Source organism: Hydractinia symbiolongicarpus, chromosome 12, assembly GCF_029227915.1.
Source record: "Hydractinia symbiolongicarpus strain clone_291-10 chromosome 12, HSymV2.1, whole genome shotgun sequence".
Lineage (NCBI taxonomy): Eukaryota > Metazoa > Cnidaria > Hydrozoa > Anthoathecata > Hydractiniidae > Hydractinia > Hydractinia symbiolongicarpus.
In genome coordinates, this window is record NC_079886.1 from 7,540,931 (window position 1) to 7,563,862 (window position 22,932).

The 22,932-nt window shown below is 33.4% G+C and overlaps 2 protein-coding genes across 4 annotated transcripts; one reads left to right on the top strand and one right to left on the bottom strand.

Moving 5' to 3' along the window:
- Positions 1 to 1,603: 1,603 nt before the first annotated feature.
- LOC130621144 (cytoplasmic 60S subunit biogenesis factor ZNF622-like) lies at positions 1,604 to 5,634 on the bottom strand. Its single transcript, XM_057436456.1, has 2 exons — positions 5,242 to 5,634; positions 1,604 to 2,593 (listed from the first exon to the last, which is right to left on the bottom strand). The coding sequence occupies exons 1-2, from the start codon at positions 5,573 to 5,575 to the stop codon at positions 1,716 to 1,718; spliced, it is 1,212 nt and encodes a 403-aa protein (XP_057292439.1). The 5' UTR covers positions 5,576 to 5,634; the 3' UTR covers positions 1,604 to 1,715.
- A 232-nt stretch (positions 5,635 to 5,866) lies between these two features.
- LOC130621143 (SWI/SNF-related matrix-associated actin-dependent regulator of chromatin subfamily A-like protein 1) lies at positions 5,867 to 22,392 on the top strand. Of its 3 annotated transcripts, XM_057436454.1 has the most exons (18): positions 5,867 to 5,981; positions 7,508 to 8,774; positions 9,308 to 9,358; positions 9,476 to 9,647; positions 9,961 to 10,111; positions 14,025 to 14,186; positions 15,132 to 15,197; positions 15,586 to 15,726; positions 16,027 to 16,106; positions 16,293 to 16,344; positions 16,701 to 16,772; positions 17,660 to 17,730; positions 18,569 to 18,668; positions 19,392 to 19,515; positions 20,065 to 20,123; positions 20,217 to 20,317; positions 20,864 to 20,951; positions 21,148 to 22,392. In XM_057436454.1, the coding sequence occupies exons 1-18, from the start codon at positions 5,907 to 5,909 to the stop codon at positions 21,277 to 21,279; spliced, it is 2,964 nt and encodes a 987-aa protein (XP_057292437.1). In that variant the 5' UTR covers positions 5,867 to 5,906; the 3' UTR covers positions 21,280 to 22,392. The 3 variants fall into 3 exon arrangements, 2 of the variants coding, with proteins under 2 accessions (XP_057292437.1, XP_057292438.1); XM_057436455.1 differs by lacking the exon at positions 16,701 to 16,772; XR_008980801.1 differs by lacking the exons at positions 19,392 to 19,515; positions 21,148 to 22,392 and having other exon boundaries at positions 20,864 to 20,904.
- Positions 22,393 to 22,932: the final 540 nt, after the last annotated feature.

Below are 22,932 nucleotides of genomic sequence, written 5' to 3' on the forward strand. Positions count from 1 at the left end.
ATCAGGGAGAGAATCGTGCTGAAGGGACTAAAAAACTGTTCCAATTAGAGAAAATTTCGAATTAGAGAAATTCGAATTGTAGAAAGGGTTTTATAAGAGTTTCTTAAGGAAAATTGACGGTGACTGAGCACTCGTTCGAATTATAGAAATATTGGAATTGTAGAGATTCGAATTAGGGGGAGTCAACTGTATTTAATTTTAACGGTGAGGACAAGTTTGCAGCGCCAATGAATTTTGCACCAGAAAACCCAAGGGTATTATTAAGCTTCCCATGCGAATAAAAACACCTAGCACCCTGGCTAGCAAAGGTGCGGCGCAAATTTGCCAAAGATTTTAATTACAGTAAAACCTTCCTTTTGGCGGACATCCTTTATAGCAATGACGGACGGACGGATGAAACCTCTATAAATTAAACCTCTATAGCGGACACCTCTTTGTAGCTCCCAATTTACATAACCCTCTAGAATTGACTCTCTAACACGGAAACGCCCAAAAATGTGTTAAGTTTATCCACATTTATCCATATTATTCTTTCCTTAGGACTTTGCATTTTCAGTATTCGAAGAATCTCTGACTTTTAATTATTAATATCTCTCGGCATAACTTGGGTCTGTTTTCCTTCTCGATGTTTTTTAACATTTCCGGCGAAACTGGTCTCTTGGCATGCTTTGCGGTCGATTTCACTATACATTTGGAAAGAACCTGCATGTCAGAGCTGACACTTTTTAAGGTCGGGACCTTAAAAAGTGTCGGCGTTGACTATAGTGAGGTTTCACTGGCACCTCAACTTCCGTTGACAATTTGTGAATGAACAGTACGATTTCTGCAGCGCAAAAAGCTAGCAAGCAAGAAAGCTTTCAACGCGCTTGATGCTAATTATGATGAATTACCATGATAGATATTACCTTTCACAACTTTTTTCTTTGGTTAATATGAATTGTCATAAAAACTAAATATATTTTACTAAAATAATACCTTAATACCAAAATCTTGCATTCCCCAAATTTAATTCAGAACAAAAATATCGTTTGCACCATTGCCGAATAATATCCATGAGTGATTTTCTTCGCTTAAGGAGGACCAAGGTATATAATAATATTAGTCTCATATCACAACGCTTAAAAAGTATATTCACATTTAAAGAATTTCAGATTTAATTACGCTGCATAAATTATGATGTCATATTAAAGCAATAGCAAATTTTGACATTTTCTGTCATCAGTAATTTTACACCTGTTAATGGATTTGAATTCAAATTTCATTAATGCCTAGATAGTATAAAGGTGAATTGATTAACATAAATCCTTTTACCAAAATGACTGCTGTACGCTTCTAACCAGACATCTGTCCTTTCAATGAATTTCATGTTGTTTTCCTGATCATTTTAAATACTGGAGTGAAACGTCATTTTCACCAACTGTAAATACAAACTCCAACGTGCAAATAATTGTTCGTACAAAGTTTAGCTCAGATTTATTGAATTTTGACGTGTTTTTTTTTTGTTTTTTTTTTTTTTTTGGGGGGGAATAAATTTAGTGTGCATTTAATTTGTGGAATTTTCGATATTTTTTAAATACATATACGAGATTTTATTAAACGGCAATTTCTACGAATAAAATTTTAGATCCCATAGCTTCCCTAATACAAAGTAAGAAAACAAGTCGTAAAAAAATGGCTGATGTCAAAACCATTTTAAAAGTTCCCAGCTCTGCGAGTTAACCACAGTTCATTTCCTCTTGTCTGTAATGTTTCTGTAGCTTGTTCGCTTTAATATTAATCTTAATACTATGATAAGCACGTCGCTTGTTCTCAATTTTCTTTGCTGCGATCTTCTTTCGCAAAGCTACACTTAAAGTCCTTTCGTTCAGCCCTAGAGCTAAGCACTGGCGTGGATTGTAGGTTATCATTCTTCTACTTTTAAATTCAGCTTGTTTTTCCGGGATGTTTTGCTTGTAGTATTTCCGCAGCGCGCGATGTCCAGCCCTTGCACCGGACGGGAGTCTTAACTCCATTGTATCGGGATCTACTCTCAAGTCATTATCGTTTAATGACAACTCGCTGTCCAGGTCAGTAGCATCATCATTATCAGGATACGTTGATGAAAAATCGTAGAAATCAGCATATTCCAGCATAGCATCGCCTTCGTACGCAAGCGTGCAATGCCCTTTGTCGACCATGTGAGACTGACAAGCGCGTACAGTTTGAAAAGCTTTGCTGTGATTATTACAGCACAAACAGACTTTGCCGTCTCCAACTTTAGCACCCAAGTAAACGATAAAGGCTTCCAGGTCAGTAACGAATTGCAGGTCAGGAATGAAAAAACTGTGCGATTTGGTCATGTGTCGAAAATTGTCGACGACGGAAACACTTTCGTGCGGACAAAACAAACAAAACGTCTGCGGGAGAGCTTCGGATTCTTCGTCGATTTCGTCGTCTTCATCGTAACTCTCCTCCTCACCGTCGTCAACGTCTTCCCACTCATCGCTGTTATCATCATCTACCTCATCATCGTTCACCGGTGGAATATAACCAGGCTTGAGTGTAATTTTTATGTTACTATTTCGCTTCGCGGGCTTTTCCGATGTCTCAGCATCTAGAAAACAAAGAAGAATGTATTGAATTAAAAATAAACTAGAGAAATTATGAGACATTAAATTCAGAAGGATATTAAGAATGCTGTATGATAATTCGAATGTCTGATAATTCGAACTTTCGATTAAATCGATCAAAATCTGTTTATTCTAAGCTGTCTGCACTTTTTACATTAATAGTTCGCATCCTAATTAAATTTTTGATGATTCGAACCGATTAATGATTCCCTCAAGGCAAATTTCCACTCGCATTTTTGTAGCTCATAACGGATCGAATCGAAAACGAAATCCTTCTAAGCATGCTAGAAGACGTTATTTTTTTTATTTTTTCCGTTCCGTTCCGAAGTTTTTCTGATGCTTTTTGAAGGAAACATAATCTAATAAAAAACAATCAAGTTTGTTGAAAATTTTAAGTTGACATTAAAAGTGGAAATTGAAATTAATAGACTTTTGTTCACCTAGGATCCAAATAAATGGTTTGGAGGTACAAGATTTGGTTAGGCTGTATTTTCATTCATTTATCTAAGTACAAAGGGCTGTCGCACAGTACAGGGTGTCTAGTGAATTTCGAAAATCAAATTTAGGGTCATTCAGGGTTATTTTGCCAATATTTTGTAATTTTTCAGGGTTTTTTCTTTCTTTTTCAGGGTCCTACAAAGGTACCGTAAAATAAAGTGGGTGGGTGCTCAATTCCAGGTTTCAAGAACAGAGCTACATCATGATGTTATAATATTTCCACTGAATATAATATTATATGAATATCATGAATGTAATATTTCTACAGAGTATAAATATAACTCATAGAACAAAGTTTCTACATGAGGTTCCTTGAACTTTGTCACATAAAACATTATTGCAAACTGAAAGAGAAATATTTTTCAGGGTTTTAAGGGTTTTTTGGCTAATTTTTATGATATTCAGGGTTTTAGCGCCACCTAAATAAATTCAGGGCCTTTCAGGGCTTTTATGGTTTTCAGGGTCCACTAGACACCCTGTAGTAAGAGTGAAGGGACCATATTTTACGCATAATAATGAAGCACCGGATGAATTTTTCAAAAATCCACCTTCTGGAATGGCAAAAACGAACTCTCATGCCTCGTTGTATGTATATAAGTGTTCATTTTTAAGCATAACTTTTAGTTTTAATAAAATTTTGAAAAAAGACACGCAAAAATGCAATAAAAAAATTAGAAATGTGTCACTGTTTGACAATTTTAATAACAATATCAATGACCATGCTGACAATATATATAACACATCATATGGGATAATTAATAACAGATAAACTATTCATCTTAAACCAATCACCTAATTTCTATGAAAATATTATTCGGCAAAAAAGTGGGGGCGGTGCTGACAGCTATGAATAAAAATTGTTTCACTTAATGCTCACTCCTAATTCTCAAAAGTGGTACATAAAAACAATATCTATAGAAAAAAATTTGCAGAATAGGGGGGGGGGGGACTAATTTTTTGCAGATTAGGGCCAAATTCACAATTAAGTTTCAGAATCTTTTATCTGCACAATCTTTCATTTCTTGTTCTGCAACAATTTCTACCAATTTCTGTATTCAGTTCTTTGTCATTTATTTGTACCTTTATTTCTGAAAAATGATGTATAGGTTTGTGTAAATTCTTTTCAGGGGGTTCATTAGGAAGGGGGAGGGCTGGCCCTTAATAAGGACATATTCAAAGCTAAAATGGCCTTCAAACAAAAACAAAATTCGGTATTAAAATTTGCGGCCAAAAGCACAGGAATATTTTTGGCCAATATTTTTCTCCCTTTTTTCATAACATCAATTCAACTTTATTAATGACCTGTAATATCCCAAAATTGTTACAAAAATAAAGAATTGCTGACAGCCCTTTAGCTAACGAAATGTCTACTGCACCGTACTGGATTTGTAAATTAAAGGTTACCTCCTGCATATTTAACTCTTTATGGCTTTTCAAAAATGTTAAATATAACACCCTCGCAGAGCTAGCTGTGGGGCCGTAGATTAGTGGTTATAACTCTCGTACTCTGTGTGGGAGTACAGGGTTCGATTCCTCTTGACGGCGATTAAACATGGGCGAGTGAATCTTACCATAGCCCCGGGTTAACCCAAGACATGTGAGGGAAATTGGGGAGATGGCAAACGTTGTGTGCTGTTGGTTGTTGCCAGGAGTTATCTAGTATAGTACGGGCCCTTTGGGTCTGCGTAGCTCAAAATGAGTATTAAATACTCTAGGACTCTCCATCTAAGCCATGGCCCCTCCTACAAATAATAGACAGGGTATATCCCTCGATATTTGTGAGGCTAGCCTCGTAAAATATGCACATCCATCTATCTATCTAAGCTCATGACATCATGCATAATTAGTGAAGCTTCTTAGTCCAAATTCTAAAGAACCAAGCAAGAACTTTGAAAAAACATATTCAAATTCCTAGACAACCTTTCAGACTCTTTCATATGCAATTAACTTTATTTTTTGGGGAGGTAACCTTTAAAACTACTTAAACCAGTACCTGATTCAAAAATTTACTAACTACTGTACCAGTAATAAAAATTTACTACTAGACTAGTACACCGGTACAGGATTCTAACTTAATTCCCATGCAGCAGACACTTAAGACTTAAACAAAAAATATAACTGTAAAACAACATACACTCCTCCTTCTCCTTGTCTTTTGATTTTATATCAGCATTACTTTTGGAATTTACATCTTTATGCCTTTTGGACTTTAAGTGGTTTTCATATGCATTTACTGAAGAAAATGATTTATTACACGGACTGCAAAATTTCGTTTTATCTTGCAATTTTTCTTCTTTCTTTTGAGCTTGCACTTGAACTTTTTCTACAAATTGTTCCTTTGTAACTGGTGGCAATTCTGCTACCTTGCGTTTTAGGTTATACCGATGCCAATCGGTTTTATAATGTGATCTTTGCAAGTCAGCATCGTCAAATAATACTCCACAGGCCAAGCATGTATAGGGTCCCATGGTTAAAGACACTTGTGAACTAACCTGATCGTTGGCTGGCAGGATTTGTTTATGAATCAAGGAGAAATATTTTTAGTTTTAGAAAAAAAAGAGGACCGTGGCCCCAAACGCCACGAGGTAAACTCTGATCCATAATTTCAGTAGAAGTTAATGCAAAAAGTAAAGAAATTTCGATAAATTTGTAAATTGAGATAAAACTAACACAGGCGATAACGTAATAAGGAAATTTAGGATTTATCACACGCTTAAGGCAGTTCGTGCCAGCATCTATAATAGGTACCAAGGTCTGGAATATAAAACTTGTATCACGTGCTCCGGCTTCTATTGGTCAATGACGTCATATAAAAAGCATGATGGCGAGTGCCCTGTGACAGAAAACGAAAGTGTAAGATGTTCCATATCTCAGGTAGATGTTTTTACCTCCTCCTTGCTTTTTATTATATTAGCTATTCATAAAAAACTTTATAATTGATCTCATAAATAATAAAAAAATAAAAAAAAGCCTGCCATAATGACCACCGCCCCCAATATGCGTTTTATGGTCATTTTCTAAACATGATAAATTTCCTTGGGGAGCTTAGGTCATCAAGTAATATGCATCTGGCCATTCCAACGCATGTAAGTGTGTAATAATAATCACATAAATTGACTTATTATAGTATTTGTAAAATATTTGCAAGATCATTTATTCCTCTAAAAGGAAACCCCCAGATTTGCAAATACACTCAATCATAGTGCTGTGTTTTTCCTGCGAGCACAGAAAGGTAACGTGTCTGCCTGGTTTGTTTTCATTTTTACCTCCATTTCTGCGCGCATTGGGCATTACGTAATCACTTAGATGTGTGCGCAAGTAAATATCAGGACTGTGATTCCATGTATTTATCTTTCTACATTAACTCCTGGGATGGCCTCCCAATGGTTCACCATGAAATTTTAAACAAAGTTTAAAACTTTTCAAAAAAGGGGGGACAATAATTATTTCTTGTCTAGTTTTAAACATTTTCCAAAAACACAAACAATTTGAAGTGTAGAATAATTACAATGCAGTTTGTAAGAAAAGGACATGCAAGAAGTTAATCGATTCTTGCGTTCTTAAGTCAACATTGTTGTTTTTGATATTTCAGATACAAATAACTCCTGTAAAAGGTATTTAATCATTTTAACTAGTAATAACTGTCCAAAAAGTTGTTTATCAAGATAAACTTTTGATGCATCCTTTAATTGCTGATGTTTTGAAAAAACAGGAATAGAAATAAAATCTTATGTCACTAACAAATTTAATGTGTGTATTGCGTAGGATACTATTACCTGTATATATTATGTTTAGTTAAATGTAAGAGTGGGAAATAAGCGCATTAGTTGTTGTATCCGCTGTGTTACCTGCAGAAAATTAAATCTTTCTACAATTTATTTCATCAAATCTCAATTGTTGTTGCTTGATTGTCTTTTCATATGGTCAAAAACATGGTTTGACATGCAGTATCTCTGTGTGGGGAGTCAGTTGTGCCTTTTAGTTTCAAATAATGAATTACCATATTAGAAGCGCATGCAAGTGGCTCAATATCCTAACCTTTAGCACATCTACAGTATGCTTTGTGCCACATACTTTCCGTATATTTAGCTGTATATATATATATATCACTTTGTGTTTTTGCAGTTGGTAAAAAAGGGAACAGTAGTATATAATAAATAACTTGTTTTCCAAAAAATTCTTAAAAACTGGGGTAAATGATAACAAGTGTTGTTTTTCTTATAGTTTTACTTTAAACATGACACATAACCTTTTTTACTTTTTACTTTAAATCCCTTTTGCTTGTTGTTTTTTCGTTGCTGTTTATATTTTTTGTCAAAAAATAACAACATGAATGGTATTGTTAGTATTTTGATTATAAATCATGTTTTCTAAGAGTGGTTGCTGTTATTGTATTATAGGAAAGTAATGATTCAATGATGTCATATCCTTTTGAAGGACAGCAAAGAAGACCCAATGCTATACAACCTTCACCTAATCATGGTCAAGTTGATAGAGCAACTGAAAACAGGAAAAGGGCGATTGAAAGGTTAAACAAGAAGAAAAATGGGCAAAATGTTCAGAATGTAGAAGTTCATAAGAGTATTTCTGAGTCAAATGTTGCTCATGGAAGTGCAGCTGTATTCCCAAGTACTCCACCACCTAATTCATCACAAAATCAATCTCGAACAACTAGTTATTCTCCCCGATTTAGAAAGCAATCAACTGAAGTGAACTCATCACAAAACAGTTTTTGGCATTCTCCTATTTCATTAGAAACATCTGTAGCGAAACCTGCTACAAGTTTTAGTCCACGAATGAGAAGAAAATCAGCAGAGTCTAAAAGTTTCTCTGAGTCAAATGTTGGCCACGAAAATGCAGATACATTTCCCAGTACTCCGCCACCTAAATCACCACAAAATCAATCTCGAGCAATTAGTTATTCTCCCAAGTTCAGAAAGAAATCAACTGAGGTTGACTCATCACAAAGCAGTTTTTGGCATTCTCCGATTTCATCAGAAACATCCATCAGTAAACCAATAACAAGTTTTAGTCCGCGAATGAGAAAGAAAATGACAAGTAACATCGATAAGTCTATAGAAGATTCCACTTCACCCCTAAGTCCTAATGTAAAAAGAAGTTTATTTGTATCTTCAGGAAGTAATGTTGTAGCAAAGAGTAACAGTAATGTTTCTACAGTTTCAAAACCTGAGCAGGGCACTAGCCTCACCATAATACAAAAACAAAGAATGGAAGAAAATCGGCTCAAAGCATTAAACTCTTTAAAAGAGAAAGGGTTTTCTACTACAAGTGTACAAAAAACGCAGTTTCTGCAAAATGAAAAACAAAAGGCTGAGGATAATAAGATAGTTAAAACATCAACACAATTTGTCAATAACTCTCCATCTTTACAGACAACATCTGCAAGAGTATCCGTCAATGAACAACAAAGGGCAGAATCTAACAAACAGAAAGCAATAAAGAAGCTGCAGCAACGAAAGAGTCTTCAGAGTTCTCCACAGACAGAACAAGGCAGTCAGTACCCTGCTGGATACCACTCTCCACCAAAACAGGAGATTAAGATCAAATTGTCTGTTAAAAATGTTACGTGGTTCCAAGTGGAGCATGAAATGAAATTTAAAGATGCTATAAAACAGTGTGTTAGTAAATTGGATCGAAAACAATATGGTAATTCTTTTCATTTTTTTGTTGTTCTTTTTTATATTTTGTTTAGTGTTTATTAGCTGTGCTTTGCGTACATACATACATTCTAACCGTGGTTCTGAGGGTTGTTTAATGCCACCAGATAATGACCTGAATAAGGGTTTGGTTTTCAGAATTTTGTTGCATATTAGGATGCAATTTTTATCCTTGGTACTTAGGTCTAGTTGTAACCCTTCATGTCTTATTTCTCTTTAACCTGAGCTAAAATTTAAAAGTCCTCACATTTTTCCCCCAGAACTACATGCTAGTAATTTTTTTACACTTTTGTTCTTTATTCTATATTCTATATAGTATGTGTGTCACAGTATGTCATGATTTTGTTCATTTCACTAAGAAAAGGGAAACAAATATCTATGAACTTATTCTTTTTTTAATCCTTGTTTTTTTTTTCTTCCCAGCTATTGATAAAAATCAAGATTTGTGAATAATCCCACTATCATAGATTTATGGATGTAATGCTTGAAAAAATATAAATTATAATGACAACACATTTTTAGACCCTGCTACTAAATTTTGGTTGTTGCACATTCAGGACTACAACGCGGCAGGTATATGTGATCTTTGTTTATTGGATAAAAAGTATTTTGAAAATATTTACCCTTTTTCACTATTTCCCAGACTGCTGCTTGAGGAATGATTGCTACTTTTGCATGTTTATTGTTTAGTGGATCTTTTCAAACATAATTTAAATGTTTCTATTGATCACATTCCATCAAGTGTTGTATTGATACTACAGAAAAATCATCGAGAGAGTAAAGTTTGCATCAGAACAGATATAGGTGCCATTGAACCAGACATACTTGAAACGTTATATCCATTTCAGAGGAAAGGTGTCCTGTAAGAATTAATTTTTCCATCTGTTTGTCTTGTAATATATGCTATGCCATGCTTTCACATCTTGCTTAATACCAGACCCTCACACTAACAAGGGAACACGTAAGCAGGAATGCAATAGGTAGAACATTTCTGTTAGTAGTTGATCAAAAAACTCAATATTATTATTATACCTGTAGGCAAAACCATCCATCAAATAATTCAAGATTTCACGTCCCTATTATTTAATGTGACAAGACTTTGTGCTAATTTTGTGTTTACCTCAAGTTGATACATAAACCTGGAGTACAATGCTTATATAATTATTTGTTTTCAGATTTAGTGTTGAAAAAAATGGCAGAGTTTTAATTGCTGACGATATGGGACTGGGAAAAACAGTTCAAGCAATCGCCTTAGCTTCGTATTATAAAAACGAATGGCCCGTACTAGTTTTATGTCCATCATCAGTAAAAATGTCATGGCAACAAGTAAAGTGTTGTTTTTTGTTTTATGTATTTTAACTCACTTTTATTATTTCTTATTACATTTGCATAACAAGTTTTTTCGGTAAGCTATGTATTATCTGTACTAGCTAATAAGTAAGTGGAAAATTTCATTTGGTCAGAAGAAGATCCATCATTTGAATAATTCTAATGGTATCAGCAGCAGTATACAAATATTTTTTAAGAAATTTGTTTACTTACATGCCTCCTTTGTATAGAGCTTGAAATGTTGCTCAAGAAAATGTATAGGATCATGTTCTTTTGTTGAATAGTCAAAAAGATATTGGGGTTTAAAGGTCTTTTAATGAACAGTTGGATTTATGATATTGACATCATAATGTTTAATTTTGGATTATTATTTGAGGCATACATTTATCAGCGACTTTTAAGAAGAATGAACATATCCACTTTGTTGGTCGCAGACACACAGATACAGTTAGCGTATCACTATAACAGACTAGTTATTATAAGTGGAAAAATCCACTTTAAACAATGTTGTGTTTATCACAAAACGGTTTGTTGTTAATTTCATTAAAAAAAATCCAAATAAAACGTTTTAAACAAAATAGACAACAGCAATACCAGTTTAATTGCCTGTGATAATTTATAACAAAGCAATTATATTCCCTGTGGTCTTAAAACCTGTGATGGTAAATTGAAATTAGCTTACAATAGCTGAAATTCCAAGCCAATAAAATTGCTTCATTTGATCACATGATTATTTCCAGCTAGTAAAGAATGCAAACAAAAGTTTCATAGAATACTTAGGTGATCTTTATTTTAGCCAGCCAATTCAATCTTCTTATTTGGATAAGATCTTTAATTCTAAGGATACTTAGCCTGCTTCTTAGCTCATCTGAACTCTTTCTGTCTCTCAGACTGGCGTTACACATCCACCTAACCATTCTCATATCATTCCTTTCTAAACGGTCAAGATCTTCCTGCTTCGCTGCCCATGTCTCACTACCGTACAACATACACTTCTTACACAGGCCTCATACAACCTACCTTGTACCTCAATTGACAAGACTCTGTTAGTCAACAAAGGAAGTAACTCTCTGAACTTTTTCTAAGCAGAACCTATCCTGCAAGTAACACTTCTTCCAACACGTCCTTCACTGTCCAACATATCCCGTAATTAACAGAAGTTCTCAACTATCTCTAACGAGCCACTGTTGTACATCATTAAAGCTGGAAATACTTTATTCTCTATAATCTCACCTCAGCAACGTTTGCATACAAACTGAATGTCAGCTCTTAACCTTCCACCAATACTACTGCACTTCTTATGTACCCAATGCTTGCAAGTCTGACAAAAAATTGAGTTACTACCAACCCCTTTCCTGCAAACTCCACAAGGCCACTTTCCAACTACAAGTCCACACTTGGCTGCAATGCTACTAATCATGACCTTAGACTTTGCTGTGTTCACCCTTAGCCCTTTCTCTTCTAGTCCTTTCTTCCACTTCTCAAACTTTACAACTAATTCTTTCATCGACTCTGCTATGAGAACCAAATCATCTGCTTACAATAACTCCCATGGACAACCTGTTCTGAACTTCATCGACAGCGCTTCTAAGACTAGAACAAACAACAAAGGACTAAGTACAGAACCCTGATGTACACCAACATTTACACTAAATTCATCACTAAGTGAATCCTTAATCCTGACACGACTCCTAGCATTGCTGTACGTAGACTGTACCATCGTAAGCCACTCATCCACACCTAATTTTCCCATAGCCCACCAAATAACTTTACATGGCACTCTATCAAAAGCTTTCTCTAAATTTACAAAGGCAAAATAGAGATTCTTTCTCTTTCCTAAATACTTTTCCTGAAGCTGTCTGAGTAAAAATATTGCATCTGTAGTGCCACATTTCCCAGAAATCTTCCTTGTCTCTGATAACCAAAATAATATCCGATTTAAAATATTCTTTCTAAACACATGTAAGTTGTTTTACTTTTCAAAATACGTAAATACAAAAACAAAATTTTTATTACTACCAGTCGTAAGGTATTGTGATATAAAGCGTCTAATGCATAACTTTTTAGATTTTATTTTACTACTCATGTGAGTAATTTTAGTTCTTTTTTAATATAAAACAATTTCTCGCTAATTGCTAGCTATGTTTATATTAAGTATAATATAATCTTAAAACTATTGCTAAAAATTATTTAATTTTATTTTTCTATGTATTCTTTAAGACATCAAAATTTAGAAAGTTTTTTTTCCGACGTGACGCAAAAAGTGAAAGTAGGTTTGTTGTCTTTTAATTACATAGTCCTAGATATTTGTCAAAAAATCAATATGGTAGATGTGGTGCACATGTTGGAAAATGTTTGGATCAATGGATTGGTCCAGACTAATTTTATTTATTAACAAGGAATTGAACTATTAGCTAGAATTGTTTAGCAGAAATATACTTGATTTATAAAACTTATTTTTAGTTTTTATGGGTATTTCATGGATGTTCTTGGAGTGCGAATTATCGCACGCCAAAAATGGCATGCGTGGGCGTGTGCTTGTACCATTACACGCAATTCCTGGTGAGGCCTGTAATTTTAGTCTTAGGTGATCCCTGTTAACACAGGAAATAAAGTCAATTCTTTCCATGTTATTTGACCTCAAACTTGGTTTCGTTAATTTTAAATGTGTTATTAATGTCAATCCATTCTTAATTGCTAAACATATGTCCACTTTTCCAATTACAGATACAGTAATTGTAATATTTTAATGGAGTAGCTGATAATGTGAAAAAAAAAAATCACATGAACAGAAGTGCCAAAGATCTGTCATTTAAATTTTGCTGACGTCAGCGATGACCCATCAAACAAAACAAAAATTTTAGAAAATTCTTCAGCTTTTCCCTATACTGTGTAGAATTTGAAGTGCTGATCAAGAAAATGTGTGAAATCATGTGCATTTGTTTAACAATTAAAGAGGTATTGAGATTTAAAGGTTTTCAATTTAACCTGTTGGTTCCAAATTGAATCAATTGCCATAGCTTTGGGGAATTTGAAAAATTTCGTCTCAGGTCGTCCCTAGTAAACTGCGCAGTGAAAAATAAGTGACGTCACCACCCTATATGCAAGTTATTTGGCCTTAATAATGATGAGATGATTTGTGCTTTTGAAGAATGGTTAAGGAGGTATTGGGATTTAAAGGTTTTGTGATGCCGTCAACAACCCATCAATTCTAAAAAGGGTGAGATGACCCAACTTTAGGAAATTGGTCCAATTTTGGTGTTAGGTGGTTCCTAGTTACTCATGCTAGAGATGTCAGTTATTTCCATCAAAAGCATTCAGAATCAAGTTAAACCTGATATTATATATTTTAACCAAGGTGCTACCAAAATAATGGAATTATTAATTTATATGGATTTATGGACGTACATAATTAAAGTGACCCAATAAATACTTTTTTTAACAAAAAAAAAACTTTTGAAAAATAATTAATATACTGAGTATGTGTCTGAACCATTACAGTATCCTAACATGTGTACAAACCTTAATAACTACATTTAGAAGTCTTTATTGGGTCCGAAATGTTCTTCAGAAACTGACCAGAGTCATTTAACAGGCTAACCTAGTATGGTTTGTTGTCACTGGTCAAGTAGCATACATTACTCTGATTTTCTCAAATGTAAATTAAACAACGGAATTGGGTGTGTCACTATTGTGAATGTATTGTAGTTGGTCCTTTTTAATAGCAAGATAGTTTATGCAGCTTCTGCAACTTGTCATATTTTGTGATAAAAAGTAAGATTTCTTGTATTTTTTAATGAACAAATCAGTTGCTTACAAGATCAAAGCCTAGTTTTTTTAAAGTCGAAAACTTCGCAGTTAATATGGGGTGGTGTAGACAAAATAATTGTGATTCAATTTCTTCTTGTAGCATTTCCTTTCATTCATTCCCTCCTTAACAGAAGATGGTGTGAATATTGTGTTCACAGGTAAAGATAATCCAACTATTGGGGATGTAAACATTATCAGTTATGATATGGCATCAAAATTAGCAGATGTTATAGCGTCAAAAAGATTCAAAGTAATCATAGCGGTATGTTTGTCATTGTTGGTGGTTTTTTCTGTGTTTATAACCCACGTTTGATTTCGTGTTCAAAATTTAGAAAAAAACATGCTTAATTTGTATTGAAATATTTTAAACAAAAAGCTGCAAGACTTTTACAATTCTTGAAAGAAATATGTGCTTAAAACTCTGTTTCTAGACTGGATGCATTGACAGGCAAGAATACTACTGTATATTTAAGCACAAGCATATTTTGGGTATTATGGTGCTTTCGTTATTCTGCTGATGCAATGATTAAAAACCACCAAATGTGTGTTGTTGTAATAATTACTTTTTCACTTGATGATATTCGTGAGCCTGTGCATGAAGTTGCAAAAAAGATTAATCTTTCTTGTACAATCAAGAACTGTAAATTGTTTTTCAAAGAGCATTTTATAATGGTGTCAAAGTTATCTACATTTAAGAAAACATTTCTAGTTGTACATCCAAAAAGGAAGTTGAAAATTGTCTCCTATTAAACAGGAGCATTTTTAGAACCTATTTTTGAAACTTCATAGAGAACGTAATCAAGCAGCTTTTAAATTGTTTGACTATATCATAGTAATTTTCTTAAAGCTGTGGTAATTAAATTAAAAATATTTACCTAATATTTTGCTATAGCATTTAGCTATTCCAATGGTTTACTGCAACAGTAACAATGTCATTCATTACAAATGTCCAGCTACTGTGTTATTATTTTGCTGTCTGTTAATTTGATTGAATTCCGAAGTTGTATTTCAGAGAAAAAACACTCCCAAAACTTGAAAAAAGCATAGAAATTAGGAAAATAGAATGTGCAATCCAGTGTGTGAAAACTAATAAAGATTGTAGAAATAAATTAAGAATACAGTAGATGTTTTCCTGGAACAGTATTGATTTTCTCCTATTGCTGGTAGTTTTTTGCTAATTCAAATCTTACGTTATGTTTTTTTTTAGGATGAATCACATTTGTTAAAAAATAGGAATGCAATTCGAACTAAAAATATCGTTCCAATTATACAGGTATTATTGCATATTAAAATAATTTGAAATTTTCTAGGATTTCTGAAAACACGTTTTACTGAATTACAATGTTTTGTAAGTATTTTTTAGCCACCATATATTTAAATCTGTTTTATAATACTTACTGTTTGTATGTGGCAGAGATGCTAAATGAAAATAATGAGGGCTAAATTTCTGTGTATTTTGCCATCCCGTGAATTCTCTACGGGAGTACAACCATGGACATAATTAGTAGAAAATGCCAAAGATTATCTTTGTTTCCCTCTTTCCTATGTCGTATGTTCTTTATGCAGATTTGAGTCGAAAAATTGTTATGCGCCTAGTCAATACTGAATTGGGGTGGAAGGGGTGATAAAATGTAAAATATTATCATGTCTTGTGTTTGTAGAAGTCAAAACGAGCTATATTATTGTCTGGTACACCAGCTTTATCAAGACCAAAAGAATTGTACACTCAAATAGCGGCACTGTATAAGTTTCTGTTTCCCAACTATATCAAGTTTAGTCAACGATATTGTGATGCCAAACAGGTTGGTGTTCCTTCATCTCCTTGCACGTTTATTTTGTTTCATAAGAAACCTAGCAGCCTCGGTTTCTTAATTATTTCATGATTTTGGTATGAACAGCTTTCTATGTGGTTTCTTAAGAATTCCTAAGAAAGAAGGCGTAACCTTTCAAATTAAGTATTGTGCAGAAAAGTTAATTCGTTCTTTGTGTGTAGGAAATGCAATGTTAAATTATTCTCTATTATTTCTGAAAATTTGCATAAGATTGTTTAGAGAAGTTCCAGGACTGTACTTTTTGTACATCCATTGTATTTTATAAATTAGGGTAGATTTGGTTGGGATGATTCTGGATGCTCTAACTACGAGGAATTAAATAGTGTTTTAAAATGTACAATGATGATCCGGTAAGCCGATACGCCTGTATTATTATCCATGACCATGCAAACTTGTACTTTTTACACCTTCGTATTTTTATAGGAACAACTAGTGTATTAAAAAATTCCAAATGTGTCTAATGTCTATCCCCAGTACCAATTGCATTGTAAGGGAAAAAAACGTCGCAGTTAATTCTCATTACTCTAATTTTTCAGACGAGTAAAGGAAGATGTTTTGCAAGATTTACCACCAAAAAGCAGGAGCATAGTAAGTTACTTCTGTTTTTAAGCAGGAAGTTCTAGATTTCCTTTTTAAGGCCCTACTAAATAACCAAGTGTTACCAAGCGCCCTTTCAGTACACTAACATCATAGTAAATCTGATTGTGTTGAAGCATAATTGAACAGTTGGCATTTTAATTGACACTTGATGAATATGAAAACTTATATACAAATTGTTGCCACCTAAAATTTCAGAATCATGTGATATACCCTTAGAAGACAACACTAACTGGCTTCCGTCAGTATGACCCAGAAAAATCAGTGTTTTTTTATCACAGACAGGCATACCTTTGGTATCTCTTTCCATATTTCTTTACTAAGCAACTTTTATTTCTTTCTGTTAGGTGTTCCTGGATCCCACATTGATCCAGAAAACAAAAGATTTGCTGAAGGCTGAAGCTATTCTCCTAAATAAGGTGCTGAAAGGTTTTAAGCATGTTTTTTTTGAAAATACCACTTTATGTGGTAGCTGTCTACCACACAAAGTTGTTGATTTTTTGAATAAAAAAGATACTTCTGATAATATTCGTGCATGTTGTGACCTCCAATCTCAAATAAACCTTTAAAAATACCATAATGACATGCTCGATGATATATAAAAAAATATATAAATAGTATATATAAATATAAAACGACAAATATTTTTTTCTTAGTTATCTCTTAGAAGATTTAATTTGCTCGCAGAGTTTATATCTCGAAAACAATTTCTGCTAGATATACCTCTGTTTCAGAAGAAAAGGTACAAGGATTAATGAATATTGAGACAAAACTGAAATAGTAATTTTCTGGACAAGCTCAACGTCAGTTTTTTTCGTAAATACGCATTGTTTAGATATTATCGCAGTGCGGAGGTAAAGAAGGACAACAGACTAGCACGAAGAGCAACTTTTCGATAAAACTCGGAACCAGACTTAAAAAGCAAATCCGAGCCACCGTTTTAGTACTCCAGTAAAGTAATTTGAATATTGTGATTTTTATGCGATAAGCTTTAAATACCTGTATACCTTTTACACTCGAGAAACGGGAACTCGAAAAAATGTGTTCATTAATTTTTTATGTTTTCCCAGTTTATCGCTTTATGACAAAACTATCATAATTCGATAACAAATTTATCTGCCTTTTAGAAAATATATACTTTTATTTCTCAGTTTAGGAAATACAAGTATTCTCCATATTAGTAATAGGTGTTTCATGTATCCCGAAACAATGTCTGTCAGGGAAAAATAATGTTAATAATAAGCCCATCTTTTTGTCCAAGTTTTGACTACGTTAAAGCATATTAGTAAATTCTGTCTGTGTTTAGAATGGTGACCAGGAAAGTGCAGTACGAACATATTACCAAGCAACAGCTGCTGTGAAGATCAAAGGTGTTTGGTATGTGAAACGTATTTTGTTGCCTGGTTGTTTTTCGTAAATCATTTCTTAAATCACACTTAAGATTTTTTGTTAAAACATGATTCTGCAGTCATTACCAGATCAATTTTTTGCTTCACTTTGAATTATTTACCTCGTTGCCATAGCACAAACTTGTGCCCGGGGCATTATCTGTTTCTGATTGGGTAGGCTTGTTTTTTTGTTTTGTGACCAAAATTGACACAGGGAACAAGAAAAAGAATTTGAGACATGAGTGAGTGACATCAGAATATATCTAATACTGTTTTTATTAGTTCAAATATGGTAAGTTATCATACTTAAAGCTGACATTTTGGAAAAAAGTTGCATTTATATAAAAAAGCTTCCAAGTAAAGCTTTAAAAATAATGAAGACAGCTAGTGCAAGAAGTATTTCAAATATCATTGTACATTGAAATTGTGTTTATTTTATATACTTAAAACTGATTCACACAGACCAAATTTGTTTTATGAACAAAAACTTGTTGGCTCAAAAAATTAATTCAGTTAAAATATGAATAAAGATAATGGTAACTTTTCAATTATTGACACTAAACCTGTTCTCGGCCGAATTTGTTCAAAATATAGAAACACATCTAGCTTTCAGCTTTAAACTTTCACGTGGGCTTTTCAGACATTTTCGCGTTGGGTCTCGATTACCTGTAAAAATGTATCTCTATATGAATCCGAAATCTATGCGTCAACAATGGGAAATAAATTTTCTTTTCTTTTATTGGTTGAAAATTGTAACGCTTGGTTTCCGTTTCATATAGATTTTTATGTGTATTAATCTTGTGACACAGTGTTATTATTTTGTGCAGTGAATTCCTATCGGACAAACTAGAATTTCAACAAAAATTAATCGTATTCGCTCACCATCAGATCATGTTGGATGCTATTGAACAAATGCTCAAGAAAAAGGTTTGGTTCTTTTGTTGATATTACACGACCAGATGTTTACCGACTGGTGGCCTTGTGGTAGAGCGCTCGCCTTCAGTGCGGAATGTCATGCCAGAGACTATATCCTTTTCTGCTTAACTTTTAGCATGAGAATAGGATTGATATCTTGGGTGGTTGTCTAGTTGATCGGTTGTTGTGCTTGCACGCCTTCCGTAGCTAAAATGGAAGCTTTAAATACACCCCCTTCGCAGGACCCTTATTCATAACAGTTTCTATAGAAACTGAAAAGGCTATATAAGAAAAATATAAAAAAGATAAGGATATATGCTTAAGTGTAGGTTCAAATTTATTAAAAGAAGTCAGCATAGCTGGGTATATAATAATGCGCTTTTCTGCATGATTTGAAAGTTATATGTTTTTTAAAATGTGAGCCACTCACTACAGGAGAGGGACGTAAAAATTTTTAAAAAAGCCTTTTATTTTATTGACTTTATTGTTGATTTTACCACAAGCTATAATGACTAGTATATATTTTTGACATGAGTATACAATGAACGTATTTTGGACCTAAAAGTGAAGATTTGTCAAGTATAATCAAGCTTTTTTCAAAAATTAATATGCTTACAAAAACATGCACGTAAATTGAATATGTCATGGTGTTTTTAAATTCTCCAACTCCACGAAAAAACTCTTCTTCGGCATATACGGACTGGTTCTGTTTTATGTCATTGTTCGTCATTTTAGAATATCACATCAGTACGTATAGATGGTACAACACACAGTAGAACGCGCCAAAGAATGATCGATTTCTTTAATAACGATCAGTCTTGCTTGGTAGCCATCTTATCAATCACAGCCGCTGGTCAAGGTGTGTTAGGAATACTCATTAAACGTACTTGGTTCTTGGTCTTGACTGTGTCTTCTACGAACTTTCAAATACATGCATTGATTCACATCAGCAAACTATTTGTCAGTCCAGCATTCTCCTTCATTGTCATTCATTTGGAGTTTAATGCCCTATAGTTGACTCTTTATTTAGCGGACACCTTTGGTGCAATTCATTTTGTCCATTAATTAGCTGTCACTTTTGGTCCAATCGCTTTATGTTCATTAATTAGCTGTCACTTTTGGTCCAATCACGTTTAGTTTATTAATTAGCGGTTATTTTTGGTCCAATCAATTTGTATCCGTTAATTAACGGTCACTTTTGGTGTAATCACTTTTTCCCGTTGTGTTGTTGTAGTGTTTTAAGCTTTTTGGATTTAACTAAAGTATAGCGTAGTTTCGAATCTTAGCATTTTTTCAAAGCCGCCGTAAAACATAATTTCTGTTTGGGTCTGTAGTAAATAACCGTATCTTGGGGTTATGTGTATTTCTTTGCATATCATTAGTTTTAAAATTTTTATGTTAAATGTAGGTATCACGCTTACTGGCTCAAGTATTATAATTTTTGCCGAATTGTATTGGAATCCAGGGGTAAGAAAATTTTACTACGTGATCAGAATTTAATATGTTGTTCCATTCATTTTGGTTTTTCCTATTAACCATTTGTTTCTGTTGTTATGTTAGCATTTGATACAAGCTGAAGATAGAGCACACAGGATTGGTCAAACCAACTGTGTTACTGCTATCTACCTGATTGCGAAGGAAACTGCTGATGACTACATATGGTATGATATTTGGATCCTATTTCTTTTATGCTAAGGGAAAAAATCAAAAAAAAAAAGTCTCGCGAAAAAAAAGTATTTTTCGCGAATTGCTAAAAAAAAAAGATTTTACCTGGAATTTGTTTTTGTGATCTCGGAGAAGTCAAAATTTTAAGTAAAGTAATTTTAGGAATTTCCCATTATAATCAAGTGTGAATGACAGTAAAGAAAGGGGGTGCTTTTCCCATTGGAATTAAACATCAAAAAATGATTTTTTCGTACGCGTATTACAAAAAAATCAAATTTGTTACGATAATTTAATTTCGCGAATTTGTAAATTTTATATTTTTTGCGAGAATCGCGAAGTTTTTTTCCCGCGAAATGTAGCTGCATGCAGTCGTTTAGACACATAAAATACGGCTGATTTTATTACCAGATCCTTTCAAATCTTTCGAGAGATGTAGACTGCGTGTATTTTTACTTGGAACTAACTGCAACCCCACCCTCTAGAAATATTCTTTTGATTTATATGTTAAACCGCGTCGTTAGAGAAACCTGCTTCTGATTTAGGGAGAAGGTGAAAAGCAAACTAGCAGTGTTGACTTGTCTTGGTATTGGGAAGAAGAAAGGATTAGATGGTGTTGCGTCTTCTTTCACTGTATGTATAATCTTTGTATGTATAATCTTGATTAGGCTGTATTTACATTACAATTTCGTCTTATCTTTCTTAGGCTGTGTTTACATGACAATCTCATCTAATCTTGCTTAGACTGTATTTGTATTAAAATTTCGTCTTAATTTGCTGCTGCCAGAACTAATTTGGTTAGATTTATTTTTTGTGTTTTAATTTTAAGAATCCCAAACAGAAGCGAATCCTCGATTACTTCACGGAGTTGCTGGACAAAGAGAACGATTTTCACGGGTTTTTTGACGAAAATTCATCGACTGTTTCTCAACCTCCAGAGAAACGCGTAAAGCTTACGTAAACACAAGTGACACACCAATTCCAAAAATTTTTTACCATGAACTAGTTTCTAGCTTCCCTTAAATGTTGTAAGTCTTTGGTAACATGTGGTCGAGGTATTAACGTTCTGGATCAGCTTGTTTCAAAAGAGAGAATATAAACCATTTTGGACTACATAAAGTCCATGTTCACAGCATAAAACTTTTGCGCCAAGCCATCCAACTCAAACCCTACACCTTCAAACGTTAATTTAATAACGAATTGTTTGATAAATTTTTTGTTCCATTTTGATATTGCGGTTAATAGCAACAAACTTTATATTTTTTCCTTGTCGAGTTTTTATTATTTTTTTTTTGTTCTTTAACTTTCGAAATTTTTTAGTATAATTATAGGAAATTAACGAATCATAACATTTTTTTCTTTTGTCAGGCTTAATTCTGTGTAAGCGTTAAATAAGCAATACATTACACTCGTATCCGTGTTAATTTTGTTGCTTTTAAAATATCGCTAAACAAATGAAGTTTTTGAATTTCGCTAAACCAGTTACCACTGTACTTATATATTCGAGTTGCTACAAAAGTGATTCGTTAATTTCCTATATTTAAATTATTCCGGGAAGAAATTATTGTGGCATGGTTTAGCATATAGTGTTAATTTTCAGTGTTGAAACTTGTTTATTCTGTGTCGTGTTTGTGCTTGCGATGCGATTTTCATCGTGTTTGTTTCGTGTTATGTTTTCTTGCTTTTTTTTTTTTGATTTTTTGATTCTTTTTTTTCCGTCTTTTGTTTTGTTGATAGTTTAAACTAACCATCATACCCGCGTGATTTTTTTAGTCGGTTTACTAGTTAATCGTTTTGTCACAGACGTGTGTGTGTGAGAATTCATTAAAAAAAAAAAAATTCGTCTTGAGTTTTTCTGATTTTCGTCACCTTTTAAAATTTTTATAGGGCCAGCATTGTTAGTGAGGGAAGGGCAAAGATATTCATTAACGGTCACTTCTCTTCCTCAAGCCTTTTTTTGATACCTCAAGATATTTTATAAGAGAAATGATAATCTGTAGATATATTTTATTTATATTAAAAGTGATATTCTTTTTTGTTTAATTTAAAGAAAAAACACGCATAAATTGTGTCACTGTGCTTCTCGATATTACCATCTCTTTCCTGACGAAAATTGTTTAGTGGCAATCCCTCGCGTGATTGGAGTGTTTAAACGTATTCTCAGGGTTTTACTTTACCATCCGAGATTTAGAAAGAGTTATTCTGTTAGTTGTGGTACTGATGACGATTTCTCTGATGAATCTGATGGACCGGACTTTGACTTAGATTTTCATTTTAATGAAGAACGAAATGCATTATGTAATAATTGACTATTTGTGAAAATAAATTCTCACGAAATTTATTGAAACTATCTATAATTAAATCCTCGCGAAATTTGAAAAAATTCAAAATTTCAATTTGCGCGTGAAATTAAAATTTGCAAAAATCATATCATTGAAGTATCTCTTTTTGTGTGAAGCAATCATACAAATCCAAAAAAACTCTTCAAAAGGCGGACAACCCTAATTAGCGGACAGATTTTGTTCCACCAATCTAATTAGAGAGACACTGTAATTCTCGTTATTATTATGTTTTGGTTCGATTCTATTCGAACGTGCATAAGTAGCATTAGAGT